This window comes from Danio rerio, chromosome 15 (genome assembly GCF_049306965.1).
Source record: "Danio rerio strain Tuebingen ecotype United States chromosome 15, GRCz12tu, whole genome shotgun sequence".
Taxonomy (NCBI): domain Eukaryota; kingdom Metazoa; phylum Chordata; class Actinopteri; order Cypriniformes; family Danionidae; genus Danio; species Danio rerio.
This window is the reverse complement of record NC_133190.1, coordinates 22,654,776-22,669,338: the sequence shown is the minus strand read 5'-3', so window position 1 is coordinate 22,669,338 and position 14,563 is coordinate 22,654,776. Positions and strand designations below refer to the sequence as shown.

Here is a 14,563-nt window from a genome sequence, read left to right as displayed (position 1 = left end):
CTTTGTTTATTTAATATGAACTAGTGTGTGTGATACCTCCCTTATATATATATATATATATATATATATATATATATATATATATATATATATATATATATATATATATATATATATATATTTTTTTTAAATAATATATATAACCATAATATATAACCATAATATGAATGCAACATAAACCAAAGAAATATAAGAAGCGAAAAAAAAACCCAATAAAAACCAGACATAATGTCACAAAACAGAATACTCAAGCATGCATACCTGTTTTTCACATTGCAGCAGATCTTTCTATGCGAGCTAATCTTCGAGTCTAGCATTCACCTTATTTTTCAACAGTGATTCTGTTTCTCTTCTCACAGGAAGATGAGATGCCAGAGGAAGTAAACATTGATGAGCTGCTAGATCTACAGAGTGATGAAGAAAGGACACAGAAGCTTAAGGTACCTGTTGTCTGGAATACTGAAAACATCAGTGCTCCTTGTCACCATTACATTGTGTGTTTAAATCAGCTTTATGGAACAGGTCATGCAGAAATTATTACATTTTGTAATAACAAGCCAGAGGGTTTGGGAACAAAATGAGTATGTTTGGCAAACTACTGAGTTTTCCTGCAAGATCCATCCCAAACCTTGCTTTGCTCAAAATTACCATTGAATTACCATAGGGTATTAAATATGCTATAAAAGTAAACTTACCTTGTCTAGCCAGCAGTGAAAGCAGAATCAAAGCATCATAAACCATTATGGAAGACCATAGAAATTTAGTTTTAGCAGGAAAAGAGTCTGAATTACTGTTTTGAAATTAAAAATACCTTGCAATTTTTTTGTAAATAAAAATATTGCAGTATTTACTATAAACTATTTATTGATGGTGCATATAATCTTATTTTAAACATGCACCTTCTATATTCAAAATAGCTCCTGCAATGTGATTTTTTTACTAGCACAAGAGAGTAACAACCTGTCAATAACAAGAAATCCACCAATAACAAACCATAACCATCCAATAATTTCTAGATGGACCAAACCGAGTCCCGCTCTACTTTGTTTTTCCAATAAGTCCTTTCTATTAGGTGAATGGAAGGAAATGGGAAAGAAAGCACTACCGCAACATCTGTTTGGTGCCAGACTCATTTTTAATCCCTGATTTCTATTCGTTACAGGACATCCTTCATGCCTGCAGTAACAACACAGAAGTAAGTCTGTCTCAGCCTCTACCACTGTTCTGCTATACAGTATGTTATCATCACACAGTAGGAAATAAACATGACCTGCCATTGTCAAATCCTTTTCTGCGTGCACAGTAGTTTTAATGTCAAAATAAATCCATGCAGAGTTTATAGCCTATGTAACAGCCACGTTTTTCTGTCATCATTTCCTCATTCTCCACTTGTTCCAAACCTGTTTGCATTTCTTTCTTCTGTTGAAACTGAAGGAAGATATTCTGAAGAATGTTGGAAACAAGCAAACATTGACTACAATTTTTCTCCTACTATGCATGTCAATAGCTGTTTTGACTTCTTTTGAGTGAAATAGTACACACAAATTGTGAGGAAAGTTTCATTTTTAGATAAAATATCACTTTAACACTAAAATATATTCATTTGATTAAATGAATCATACATCTGTTTAGCTAATTTGGACAGCATAAACTGCTGAAGTATAATATGATTCTTAGAATGCGGATGAAATATGATTTAAGTAACTTTGTGCTGATCTGGGATTATCATGCACAATCATTTCTAGGGTTTGCAGAAAATGGTCTGGAAAAGAGAAAATATCTGATAATTGGCAGTTCTGTGGGTGAAAGTGCCTTATCGATGTTAGAGATCAGAGGAGAAACAACATACATGATCTATTCCAAACTTGTATCAATGATTAATTGTTATTAGTGGTGTAACAGATGAAGGGATATTTTCTTGGCACATTTTGAGCTCCCTATTTCATCATTTCAACACCAAAGTATACCTGAATATTGTTGCTGACCTGTGTCTAGTCCTTCATGACCACGGCTTATTCTTGTGATGTCTACCTCCAGCATGATAACACACACCATGTCATGACACAAAACTCATGTCAGAATTTAATGAACATGACATTAGATTCAATATTACTCAAATGGCTTCCAGTCACCCCATCTCAATCCATCAGAGCACCTTTGGATGTGCTGGAATGGGAGATTCGCATCAGAAATGTGCATCCAACATAGCTGCCGCAACTGTTTGTGATGTTGCTGTACAGTGCTTCTAAAAAGTATTTATAGCGCTTCACTTTTTTTTACATTTTTTATGTTACAGCCTTATTCCAAAATTAATTAAATTAATTTATTCCCTCAAAATTTTACACACAATACCCCATAATGACAAAGTGAAAAGTTTTTTTTTTAATTGTTGCAAATTTATTAAAAATAAAAAACCTGAAAAATCACATGTACATAAGTATTCACAGCCTTTGCTCAATACTTTGTTGATGCACCTTTGGCAGCAATTACAGCCTCAATTCTTCTTGAATATGATGCCACAAGCTTGGCACACCCGTCTTTGGGAATTTTTGCCTATTCCTCTTTGCAGTACCTCTCAAGCTCTATCAGGTTTGATGGGAAGCGACGATGTACAGCCGTTTTAAGATCTCTCAAGAAATGTTCACAGAGTTGTTGTGAAGCCACTGCAATGATATTTCCGTCGCCCCAGTCTGAGGTCGAGAGCACTCTGAAGCAGGTTTTCATTCAGGATGTCTCTGTACATTGCTGCAATCATCTTTCCCTCTATCTTGACTAGTCTTCCAGTTCCTGAATCAATGCTGAAAAATATCCCCCCAGCATGATGCTGCCACCACAATGCTTCACTGTAGGGATGCTATTAGCCTGGTGATGAGCAGTGCCTGGTTTTCTTCAAACATAACGCCTGGCATTCACTCCAAAGAGTTAAATATTAGTCTCATCAGACCAGAGAATTTTGTTTCTTATGGTCTGAGAGTCCTTCAGATGCCTTTTAGCAAATTCCAGACGAGGAGTAGCTTCCGTCTGGCCACTCTATCATATAGGCCTGATTGGTGGATTGCTGCCCAGATGGTTGTCCTTCTGTAATGTTCTCCTCTCTCCACAGAAGAACGCTGGAGCTCAGACAGAGTGACCATCGTGTTATTAATCACCTCCTTGACTAAGGCCCTTCTCTCTCGATCATTCAGCTTAGATAGCTGGTGCTTCCAAACATCTTCCACGTAAGGTTGATCGAGGCCGCTGTGCTCATTGGAACTTTCAGAGCAGCAAAAAATTTTCTGTAACCCTACCCAGCCTTATGCCTTAAGACAATCCTTTGTCTTCATGCTTGGTTTGTGCTTTGACATGCTTTGTCAACCCTTGGACCTTATATAGACAGGTGTATGCCTTTTCAAATCATGTCCAATCAACTGAATTTACCACAGGTTAACTCCAATTAGAGCTGCAGTCACACTGCACTTTTCTCCCCATAGACATCTATTTATACGCACGCAAATGTGTCAGACCGGAAACTCAAGCTCCTACAACAGGATTTGCAGTTTGCTGCGTTGGAAAGTTCAAGCTTGGTGAACTCTGACCTGCGAAATCGCAACACATGATAGTGTGAGAACACTTTGAAAATCAAAACATGACCTCTCTGGACAGAAATTTAAAACAAACCAATCGCTAGCTTTTTTTTTTAACGTCTAATCATCTTGTAAAATCCTGTCCGTTTGCAACACCGTACAACAGAATTTCGCAAGCTCAAACTCTACTGTAACCACAGCATAAGCTGCTGAAACATCTCAAGAATGATCAGTGAAAACAGAATGTACCTGAGCTCAATTTAGAGCTTTATGACAAATGCAGTGAATACTGATGTACATGTGATTTTTCAGGTTTTTAATTTATTTAAATTCGCTACAATTTCAAAAAAACTTTTTTTCACACTGCGATTATGGGGTATTGTGTGTAGAATTTTGAGGAAATAAATTAATTTAATCCATTTTATAATAAGGCTGTATATGTTACGGTGGTGTGGAAAAAGTAAAGCGCTATGAATACTTTCCAGATGCACCGTATCATCTCATTACAGACTAAAATCTCTCTTTGCTGAGTCTAGGCCACAAAGAATTTCAATCATGTTATTAGTTGCTCACCCTCACCTCATTTCAATCCCATGCGGTCTTAATTAATCTTCAGATCACTAATTAGGATATTTTAGATGAAATCTGAGAGCCCACTGAAAGCAATGTTCCAGAGATGTTCAGCAAAGTCTAGAAAAAGAACCAAAACATCCATTGTTTCTTTAGTGGTTCATCTGTAATCATACAAAGCTCCAAAACATTTTGGTCACCAAAAACATGTCATTATGAATCTGTTCGCCTATATCTTCTCTTCCATGTCAGCTCAGGATGTGCATTTACGAAAGGCACGTATTTATTAAAAGAGTTATTGCCATTAGTCGGTAGTGCAACACAAAACAACAACCCGTAATATTGCCTGTATCATAGTAAATGTACACCCTGATCTGATGTGGAAGACATAGGCAAAGTTTTTTTTTTGTTCTAGGAGATTCGTATTACAATTGAAGTCACATGGACATTTTTGACTTTTTTGGCCCCGTTTTTATTGTGAATATCTCTGGACCATTGCTGGACCATTTAGGACCAGAGAGATGTAAAATCTTAATGTGTGTTTCTATGATGAACGGAGGTCTGAGGGCATTGAAACGACACAAGGGTGAGTAATTAATAATAAAAATTCCATTTTGACTGAATTAACACTTTAAAGCAGATCTTTAGGTGGAATAATGTCCAACATGGTACTAGCAGTTTTGTAGTCAATCTTTCTGTCGCACTCCTGTAAACTGTAACTGTCAGTATTGATGAATGGACAAAAAAACTTTATTAAAACATGTTGGTGTTATTGGATATCTGGACATGAGGTCAAAAAAGTTGTCCTTCCTGAACATTATACCAACATAAAATAAAAAACAAAAAAACAAACAAAAAAACATGATTGCTGGTATAATCTTGAAATTTATTTTCAAAATCACAAACACTAACATTGTAACATTTTTTTTCAATAATATATTTTTTTCATTTTCGGTTTGTACACATTGAAATACAACATTCCACAAACACCCTACAACAATAACAACCTTGTTGCATCTACAAACCACACAAAACATAAGTATATATAAATTAATAATAAAAACTAAAAGCAAACAACAAACGAGCTAACAAACAACAAATAAATAAATAAATAAAAATAAATAAATAAAAATAAAACTGCTCCTCTTTTTGTCAATAATGGTAATCTATTCAAACATGACAATTATAATCATACTGAGTACTAGGCACAGCAAATATATTTTAAATAATGTATCAATGCAAAACTATAAAGCTGGAACTGCATTATCCATCAAAAATTATTCATCAACTTCTTCCTCTGTTAATTCCACTTCTTTGATATAACTAATGAAAGGACTCCATATGTTTTCAAATACACGTTGTTTAGCTTTTAGTATATAAGTTATTTTTTCTAATGCAGACTTGACAACATTTGTCTTATCCATTGAGTAGCGTTTGGTCTTTGCATCTTTGTCCATAGCAAAGCAACACATCTTTTGGCATAAAGCAAGCTGAGGTCTATAAATACTTGTTCGCTTCTACTATAGTTTGAGTCCTCTGGGTATAAACCTAGCAAAAAAAGCTTTGGGTTGAGGATGATTTGTTTTGAAATAATTTTTTCATTTATAACTCTCACCTCTTCCCAAAATAATTTAATTTTTGTGCACTGCCAATTTACAATAATTTCATAATATTAATAATAAATTTTATAAATTTAATAATAAATTAATAATTTACAATATGAATTCATGGGTGAGTTCATTGTCAGCAAACCATAAAACTCTAATATGATACCTTTTCTTAGATTATCTTTTATCATCATGTTTTCTAAAGAGGAGTATGGGAGTAGGGGCGAGGCAGTTGCGCAGTAGGTAAAGCTGTCGCTTCACAGCAAGTAGGTCGCTGGGTCGCTGGTTCGAACCTCGGCTCAGTTGGCGTTTCTGTGTGGAGTTTGCATGTTGTCCCTGCCTTCGTGTGGGTTTCCTCCGGGTGCTCCGGTTTCCCCCACAGTCGAAAGACATGTGGTACAGGTGAATTGGGTAGGCTAAATTGTCCATAGTGTATGATTGTGTGTGTGTGGATGTTTCCCAAAGATGGGTTGCGGCTGGAAGGGCATCCGCTGCGTAAAAACTTGCTGGATAAATTGGCGGTTCATTCCGCTGTGGCGACCCCGGATTAATAAAGGGACTAAGCTGACAAGAAAATGAATGAATGAATGAATGAGTATGGGGGTTTATTAAAATAACATTGTAACATTTTTACTGTAATTTTGAGGTTTTTGTTTTTTAGATTGCATCTTGTTCATAACAAACTTTATCTTCATCTTCCTCATCACTCCATATAATGTCCACATCTGAGATTTTTATCCGCTATACGCTCAAGAAGGTCAAGGTATATTCTGCATATGAAATTGTTTCAGCAATGAATGAGTACATCAATATAGTTTTTTATATGAAAATGTTCAATCAGCATTACTGGAGATTTACTTTCAGTAACAGATCTTGAACCCATTGTACATCCTATTGAGCAGACATATTTGAAAAAAATCTTGATCTAAAGCTTACAATGTGCCAAAAGATTTTAAAATGTAATTAGCAAGTGCAATCTCTCTTTTTTACATACACTTTATGAAATATTGGAAAACATACCAATAAATATGAATAAAAACATTGTAAATGTGGCTTGCGTCTGTGTGAAGTAATGTTGTCAAATTACAACATGCCGAGCCTTACTCATATTTGATTTCATGACAACCTTCCACTCTCAAAGACTGCAGGCTTTAAATTAGATTAAATGCTCAGGAACCACAAAAACACAGCCTGACATGTGATGTCCATTATAATGGACACAGGGTCCTATGGTGTTAGGGCAAATGATATAGTGACAACAACCACCAGCAGGGGGCTAACAAGACGACGCTAACCAAACAATATCACTATCCTCTGCTGCCCTCTGTTGACAAAGTCAATACTAGGATTTGCTGACGTTATTTTCCGGCAGTTAACGCATATTCCTCTTCGTTCTCCTCAGGTCTTCATCACAGAGCTGGTGAAGAAACTTCACGGTTTGCAGAAACAAGAAGATCTCCACAACAATGGGATCGAACATCCTCAGCTTCACATCTTCCCGGAGCGCCAGGGCTCTTCTGACAGCGAGATACACTGAGCAGTCGTTCACAGCTCACTGTCAAGGCATCAGCAGCACATATTGTTGTTTTTGGTTTTGTATATGAACAGTTTGACAAAAAAAAAAAACATAAATTATTTATGTAAAAACCTTGCTTAAAGATTAGAGTACAACACTGAGTTACTGACCACTGCACGGACCTAAGACAATGGTCATCATAATTTAGATGTTTTTAATATGAACGAGTCTTAATTGTTAAATCAGGTGTACTTTTCCTTTAGTGAACAGGTGTATTGTTCTTTTAGGTAATTATTTATACTTGTGTAACCCATTTAAATGTAATATCATTCAAGTTTCAAGTTCTTATTACATATTGACACATAAAGGATTTTTTTTTTTGTCATTATGCTTGTATGTTATACAAGTTTTCCACAAATGGACCAAAGAGTAATATGGCAAGATTCTTTTGAGATATTGAGTTAAATATTTTACTGTCGTGTTGTTTATATCTGTTGTTGGATTTTGTAGGATGAAATTATTTTACAGAAAAAAAGTTTTGCTAAATTTAACATGATTCATTAAAACTGATGGCTCAAGCTTTTGCCCAGTAGATAGGAAAAACTTTCTGACAAAACCATGAGGTATTGTTATTGTTTGCTGCTATATTATACTCAAGCTGATCAAATTTACTGCTTGTTTGAAGAAATGACACTTTGTGAAGGATTTGAGTTTTTTCTTCTTCAGATCTGTATTTTTAGTTTGTGTAATGCACCGCTATGTTTGTTTGTACAGAGTTTCACGATATCTCGAATGCTTTTATTTACTGTTTTCAGTTCATTTGCTTGCAGTTAAAGGTTTTTGAAATCCGAGTTCCTGTGCACAACAAAGTTTTACCCATTGGACGAAAAGATTTTTTAAAAGATGAATATTTCAATTAAGCAAAAAGTAATAACAGGTTTTTATGTTTTTTTTGTATCACTAATAATCAAGCAAACGAACACAGTAATAATGCTGTAAATAGCCTGTTATATCTTTGTGAAATAAAATAATAACAATACATCTTCTGAATGTCTTCACTTCATTCTGTTAGTAATGATAATGTATGTTTACTAACACATCAATGTAAGCAGCTGTTTAAATTTCTAACATTCATCTACATTCATTTTACACACATTCATTCATTCATTCATTTATTCATTTCCTTCGGCCTGGTCCCTTTACTCATCAGGGGTCGCCACAGTGGAATGAACCCCCAACTTATCCAGCATATGTTTTACACAGCAAATGCCCTTCCAGCTGCAACCCAGTACTGGGAAACATCCATCCACACTCATTCACACATATAAACTACGGCCAATTTAGTTTATTCAATCACCTGTACCGCATGTCTTGGACTGTGGGGGAAACTGGGACACCCGAAGGAAAACCATGTCAACATGTGGAGAACATGCAAACTCCACACAGAATTGCCAAGTAGCCCAGCCGGGACTCAATCCAGCAACCTTACTGTGAGGTAACAGTGCTAACCACTGTGCCATGTGTCACAATTTTACACACATAACATTTAATAATGCATTTACAAAATAATGCAGGATAATAATGTGTAAGTATCAATCAATTTAAATATGGGGAATCAGCATTGTTTCAGGATAAAAAAGTAAGCATGAGTGTAACAAAGTTTAAGCTGTCATTTTTTTTTAAACAGCAGAGGGCAGCAACACATTTATGCATGTCATAAATCTATTTTGAGCTATTTTGGTTACACAAGCTATTGTGTATGTTATTACATAACATGAATGTCTGATACACAAACAATTTGATCTAACAGATAGAAATAGTTAGAAGATATTTTCAGTATTCATCTTTCAAAAACAACTAGACTACCACTCAAGCAGCAAAGTTGTTTGTTGAAAAAAAAAACACCATTCTTGAGTTTAAACTCTGTGCAAACTTAATATATATTGTAAATGAAAGTACAAAATTGATAAATTGACACTGCATATTAGTAGAAAAGACAAATGAATATACCAAAACGGAAAAAGAAAAACAATTATATTAATATTTAATAATAATTTCTCATGTATATGAATACACTGTCAAACCCAACAGTCAACTTTATCAAATGAAATGAGTGTATTTAACTCAAGATTTACTGAAAGTTAATTCTATTCATTTGAAAAGAGTTTTGAACTCAGTGTTGAAGGTAATGAGTTAATTAAATACCTCATTCCTTCAACTTTGGATTAAGTTCACAGTACTTATATAGATTAGCTTTTAATTCATATGGTTTGTTGCAATTGGTTTCCTCAAACAGTTTGAGTTGCCTTAACTTATCAGGTTTTACAGTACACAGTTGGTTTGAGTTATCTATCTTTACTGGGTTTTACTGTGCTCAGATTGCTTCGTTTACTCAAATGGATTAAGTTCACAATACTCATTGGGATTAGTTTTTGAACTTAAATGGTTTGTTGCAATCAGTTTCTTCAAATGGTTTGAGTTACTATAAGTTTTGGGGTTTTACAGTGTATTAATAGACTATATGACAATACCTATACCATTGATAATAAAAAAAATTAATAATAATAATAATAATAATAATAATAATAATAATAATGACAAAAACACAACAGAATCAGTTGGTCGAATTATTTCAAACAGCGATGTCATGCCTGTTCCCATGACGTGAACAACATAAATAGCCCTCATTACCACAGTGGTGATCAAAGCCTCTATGGATCCGTGGGTCTAATACAATGCTGAGTCTCGCTGTAAGAAAACAAAGCAAACCACCCCTCGCCGAGCCGCGCAGGTGCACTCGTTGACCCGGGCACAGCAACCCTGACATATCTGCCCTGCTTATTTCAACCCACAGTTGGGAAAACACCTTCAGATGTGTTGTAGGCCTGAGAGGAGGACTAGCATCAACAAACAAGGCCGAGACAAAAGACAGAAGACTCAGGACAGAGAACTCACTTCCCTCACGCCAAACACCAGCGCTGACCAAAAGCCATAAACACGAATAATTGCGAGTGTAGGATAAATCAAGATAAGCTTACATGGTTTTTATAACATGTAGCACCTGTTACATAGACTAGTTCAGTCCAGAATTTGTAGTTAATTTACTTACCCTCGGGTCTATGAAATAAACCAACTGACCCGTGTAAGCAGTCCATAAACTTCTGGGCCCCAAGCTACATTTGTAAGGAGTCAACTGTTGGTCCATTCTAAACTTTTTTAAAAATCCTTTCAGGAAGGGATGCTTAAACTTTGGCTAATGAAGGGCCAAAAACCAAACTTGATTGAGAATGGTGGGCTGAAGGTATACACCATGAAGCTTCTTTGGTAATTTTCTAATGTTTTATTATTCAACAATAAATAGAAAAATTACTTTATTCGTATTAATATTGTTTTTTACATTTTATAATGAACTTATAATAAAAACATACAAACACTTTAACACCACGATGTTCAATGCCACATAAGTCAAGCTGCACTGCCTTGTGTATTAACCTCTATCTTCAAGCGACAGCATTTACATATTTAAAAATCTCGTTTTAGATTTTTTTTGTTTTGTTTTTTTTTTGGCTCAACATTTAAACAAACAAATAAACAAAAGGTTAAATTAGAAAATCATAGGTTACCATAAGCAAACTTTGGCCCGCAGGCCCTATTTTGGTCATCTCTGACTTAAAGGTATAGTTAACCCAAAAAGGAAAAAAAAAAACATATAGCAGAAGAAGATATTTTGAAGAAGCTGATAACATGTAATAGTAGAAAAAACAAATATGGAAGTCAATACATACACATTTTCAGCTTTCTTTAAAATATTTTCCTCTGTGTTTTACCAAAAGAACGAAAGCAGGTTTGGAACAAGTTAAGGGTTAGTAAATGATGACAAAATTTTCAGTTATGGCTGAACAATCACTTTAAGACTAAAATAAATAGTAGAAAATTGATGAAAGAATTAAGTTTATTGCTGCTCATTGCTATTTTTACAACAACAACAACAACAACAACAACTGATATAATACAATATTATGTGGCTTTTGGTTGTAATTTTCCATCAATGCTGCAATCAAATTAAAGGATTAGTTTACCCAAAAACAACAATTCTGTTATTAATCACACCTTCTCATGTTATCCCCATCCCCAGAAACTTTTACTCATTTTCGGAACACAAATTAAGATATTTTAGATGACAGATATAGAGAGCGCCTCATCCTAGACAGCAATGGTCCAGAGAAGTTCTAAAAGTCCAGAAACGGAGCCAAAAACTTTGTCGAAACATTATATCTGACATTAGTCGTTCAACTGTAATCAAACAAAGCTCCAAGGATCACTTTTGCGTGATTGAAAAATCCCCAAAACTGTGTTCACCAACAGTACTGCCTATCCTGCATCAGGTAGGGGTGCATGTTAACTAAGAGCAGGTGGAATCCAGGTAGCAAAGAATTCTTGCCCAGATTTGGCGTAAACGGCATGTTCAGCATGGCCCTGGTTTGACAGAGGTGGCACCGTCTTTAAGGCAGCACACAATGCTTGCGCCAGTTGTACATTGTAGCATGTGTACATTGTGGCCCATATGGTAATAATTGATATGAAGGCCATGAAAGTTTGGCCTATCTTGACCCACAGTTATAATACGTTTTATTATTTTTGCTTCAAGAAAAGTTCAATGATTCATGGGTTAATAGTTATTAACTTGGCTAAGACTTGGCACAGATACAGTTCATGTTTGGCCACTGTCTGAAAGCCAGACTTGGTCCAGTCATGTACCGTAACTCACTGCGGCATGTAGGCCAAGCAAAAGCTGATTGAGTGGGTCAGAGCTGGACCAGAGAAATTGATATGTGGGCCATTTAAGTTTGGCCTGTATTGACACACATTTAAAATACATTTTATTATTTTCGCTTCGAGAAAAAGCACGCCTAAAGCACAAAGATTCATGGGTTCAATTTCATTGCAGTCATGACACACCAACATACTGTATCTGGGCCATTTCAGGCTCAGTTATGGGTTATTAACTTATTTAATACTTGGCCCCATTATGGTCCATGTTTGGGCCTTGTCTGAAAGCCAGACTTGGTCAAGTCATGTACCGTAATTCACTGCGTCATGTGGGCCAAGCAAAAGCTGATTGTGTGTGCTAGAGCTGAGCCAGAGATGTTTTGCTACGTGGTAAGTGTTGCCATTAGAGTCAGCAGTGCAACATGCAATCATCCTACCCATGGTAAACATGCACGCTGATCTGACAGAAGACAAGGGCAAACAAAGTCATATTTACAGTTTTATTCTGTGCATAAAAGTGTTCTTGCTTCGTATGATTACAGTTAAACTACTAAAGTCTCATATTTTGACAATGTTTTAAATTCCTTTTCTGGACTTTGAATGTCTAGTGACCATTGCTGTCTGTGTAGGGTAAAGAGCTCTAGGATTTCACTTAAAATGTCTTAATTTGTATTCCAAAAATGAACGAAGCCATTTGGTAAACTAACTCTTTAAGATCATAACCACTGGTATTAATTTTGTTTTGCCTGCATATGACCACCAAAATGCTATTAGTCGTTGACTTAAAACCATGAGTACCATGGTTTTAGCTAAAACAAATTCTTCATCAATGTTCAACTCCAGCAAAACATCTCATCTGGATGACCTGAGGGTGAGTAAACTTACACAGTAAACTATGCATGATGACAAACCTTCTTCTTCTTGGTTCCTACTGCTGGTAAGACTTTCTCCAGCAAGTGGATGCAATGAGGCCAGTTTTGTTGTCAATTCCTTTGATGCATGACATTCAGTCCATGCCAGTCTATAACAGAAAAACACTGCATCACATCCACGCCTCTGTGAGTAATTAGAGGAGTCATAGTGCCACTGCCCATGATCCCAGAGGCCCAAGTGGTGGTGGGGGAAGCTCAGAGCTGGTGGAAAGGAAAGGGGATGGCCGGCTTCCTGAGGAAAAAGCATCGTCTTATGCGCTCCAAAACAACTCAGGAAGTGACCACAGCTAGTCCCGGGCTTCAGACGCGCATTCAGTTGGACGACAGCACATGTATGGTCAGTTGCTCTCTGAATCGGACACTTACTGCCTGACAAACCAACACAAAAACACACACAGATATAAAGTCGCTGGGACACTGGGATGTCCCTGCTCTGAGACTTTTAGGGATTTACCATCGCTTTGCTGCCAAACAAGGTAAGGCGAATGTTTTTTGCTTTGACAGTTCTTTCAAACATTTGACTGGTTAGAAAGCCTGTTGTGACATGTGGAGGACAGTTAAGTGCTTCAGTAGTGGTGGTTTTAATGTCATAAGTTTTACTTTCAGCTGTTCTTCTGTTATTTATTATGGCCAAAGAAGGTTATTCAGATGTTTTGATGAGCTGAGGGGATGCTGTATTGGTCAAGGATATACACAACCTCCATGCTTATTTGAGCCTGCACATTATGTAAACACTTGTGTGAACACTTTTAATTAAAACTGGAAAGGTGTTTTAATCTTAAAATATAAATATGTCTTTTCTAAATACATTTTCATAAACTATCATAAACATTTATTTAAATGTGTCAATTATTGATTCTTATTATAATTCTGCTTGTCATTCTGTGGACTATAGGTTTGCAACACCTGTCAACTAGAAGTCATGGAGTTTTAGTAGACTGTCTGCTTATTATATACATTTTAACTTGATGATCCTTAAACGTACATTGTTTACATTTGCTTTACGTTTTAAATTCTTCCTAACCTCTAAGAATCTATAGAAGATTTGATTATGCCATGTCATTTGTACCATACTTGTTTTATTCATTAACTTGAGGATGGATTCACCTCCTTGTAGATCTTGTAATTCTGACTTGTACACTGGGATTGTTCTAGGGTCTGTGACTTGTACTACTTGACTGCTATTGATACATTTGGCCACTATATTTATATAGCAATTGATAGTATTGCCATAACAATGCACAATTCAGAATCCAAGAATGTGAAAAGCTCAAAATAGAATGTTATGCACTGTCATTACTGTATTTTGGTACTTACAACATTACATAACTGTATCATAATATCTATCTTGCATTAAACCTAAGATGAATGGACATGGCAAGAAATATACATAACCTATAAGTCATGCAAACAATTTTACTTATTCTACTTACCCTAACTAAACTCATCCGTCATCTAACCCTGCTAAACCTAACCCTTTTTAAACTCAATTCAAGTTGAGCTTTATTGTCATTCCTTTACATGTGTGGACATACAGTGGAACAAAATGCAGCGTCTAACAGAACCACGCTGCTACATAAATAAACATAATCATAAATATAAACA

General features: G+C 35.7%; 2 protein-coding genes across 3 annotated transcripts in view; both read left to right on the top strand.

Moving 5' to 3' along the window:
* The window catches only part of ppp1r14ab (protein phosphatase 1, regulatory (inhibitor) subunit 14Ab), a 38,840-nt gene extending 30,543 nt beyond the window's left edge, over positions 1–8,297 (top strand). For both annotated transcript variants that reach the window (NM_200810.1, XM_073922841.1), the window contains 3 exon segments: positions 360–440; positions 1,163–1,195; positions 7,143–8,297. In NM_200810.1, the coding sequence (NP_957104.1) occupies positions 360–440; positions 1,163–1,195; positions 7,143–7,277 (249 nt within the window). In that variant the 3' untranslated portion in view covers positions 7,278–8,297.
* A 4,963-nt stretch (positions 8,298–13,260) lies between these two features.
* Positions 13,261–14,563, top strand: part of exoc3l2b (exocyst complex component 3-like 2b) — a 63,808-nt gene continuing 62,505 nt past the window's right edge. The window contains exon 1 of the mRNA XM_021472940.3: positions 13,261–13,434. Within this exon, the coding sequence (XP_021328615.1) occupies positions 13,289–13,434 (146 nt within the window). The 5' untranslated portion in view covers positions 13,261–13,288. The remainder of the gene's footprint in view (positions 13,435–14,563) is intronic.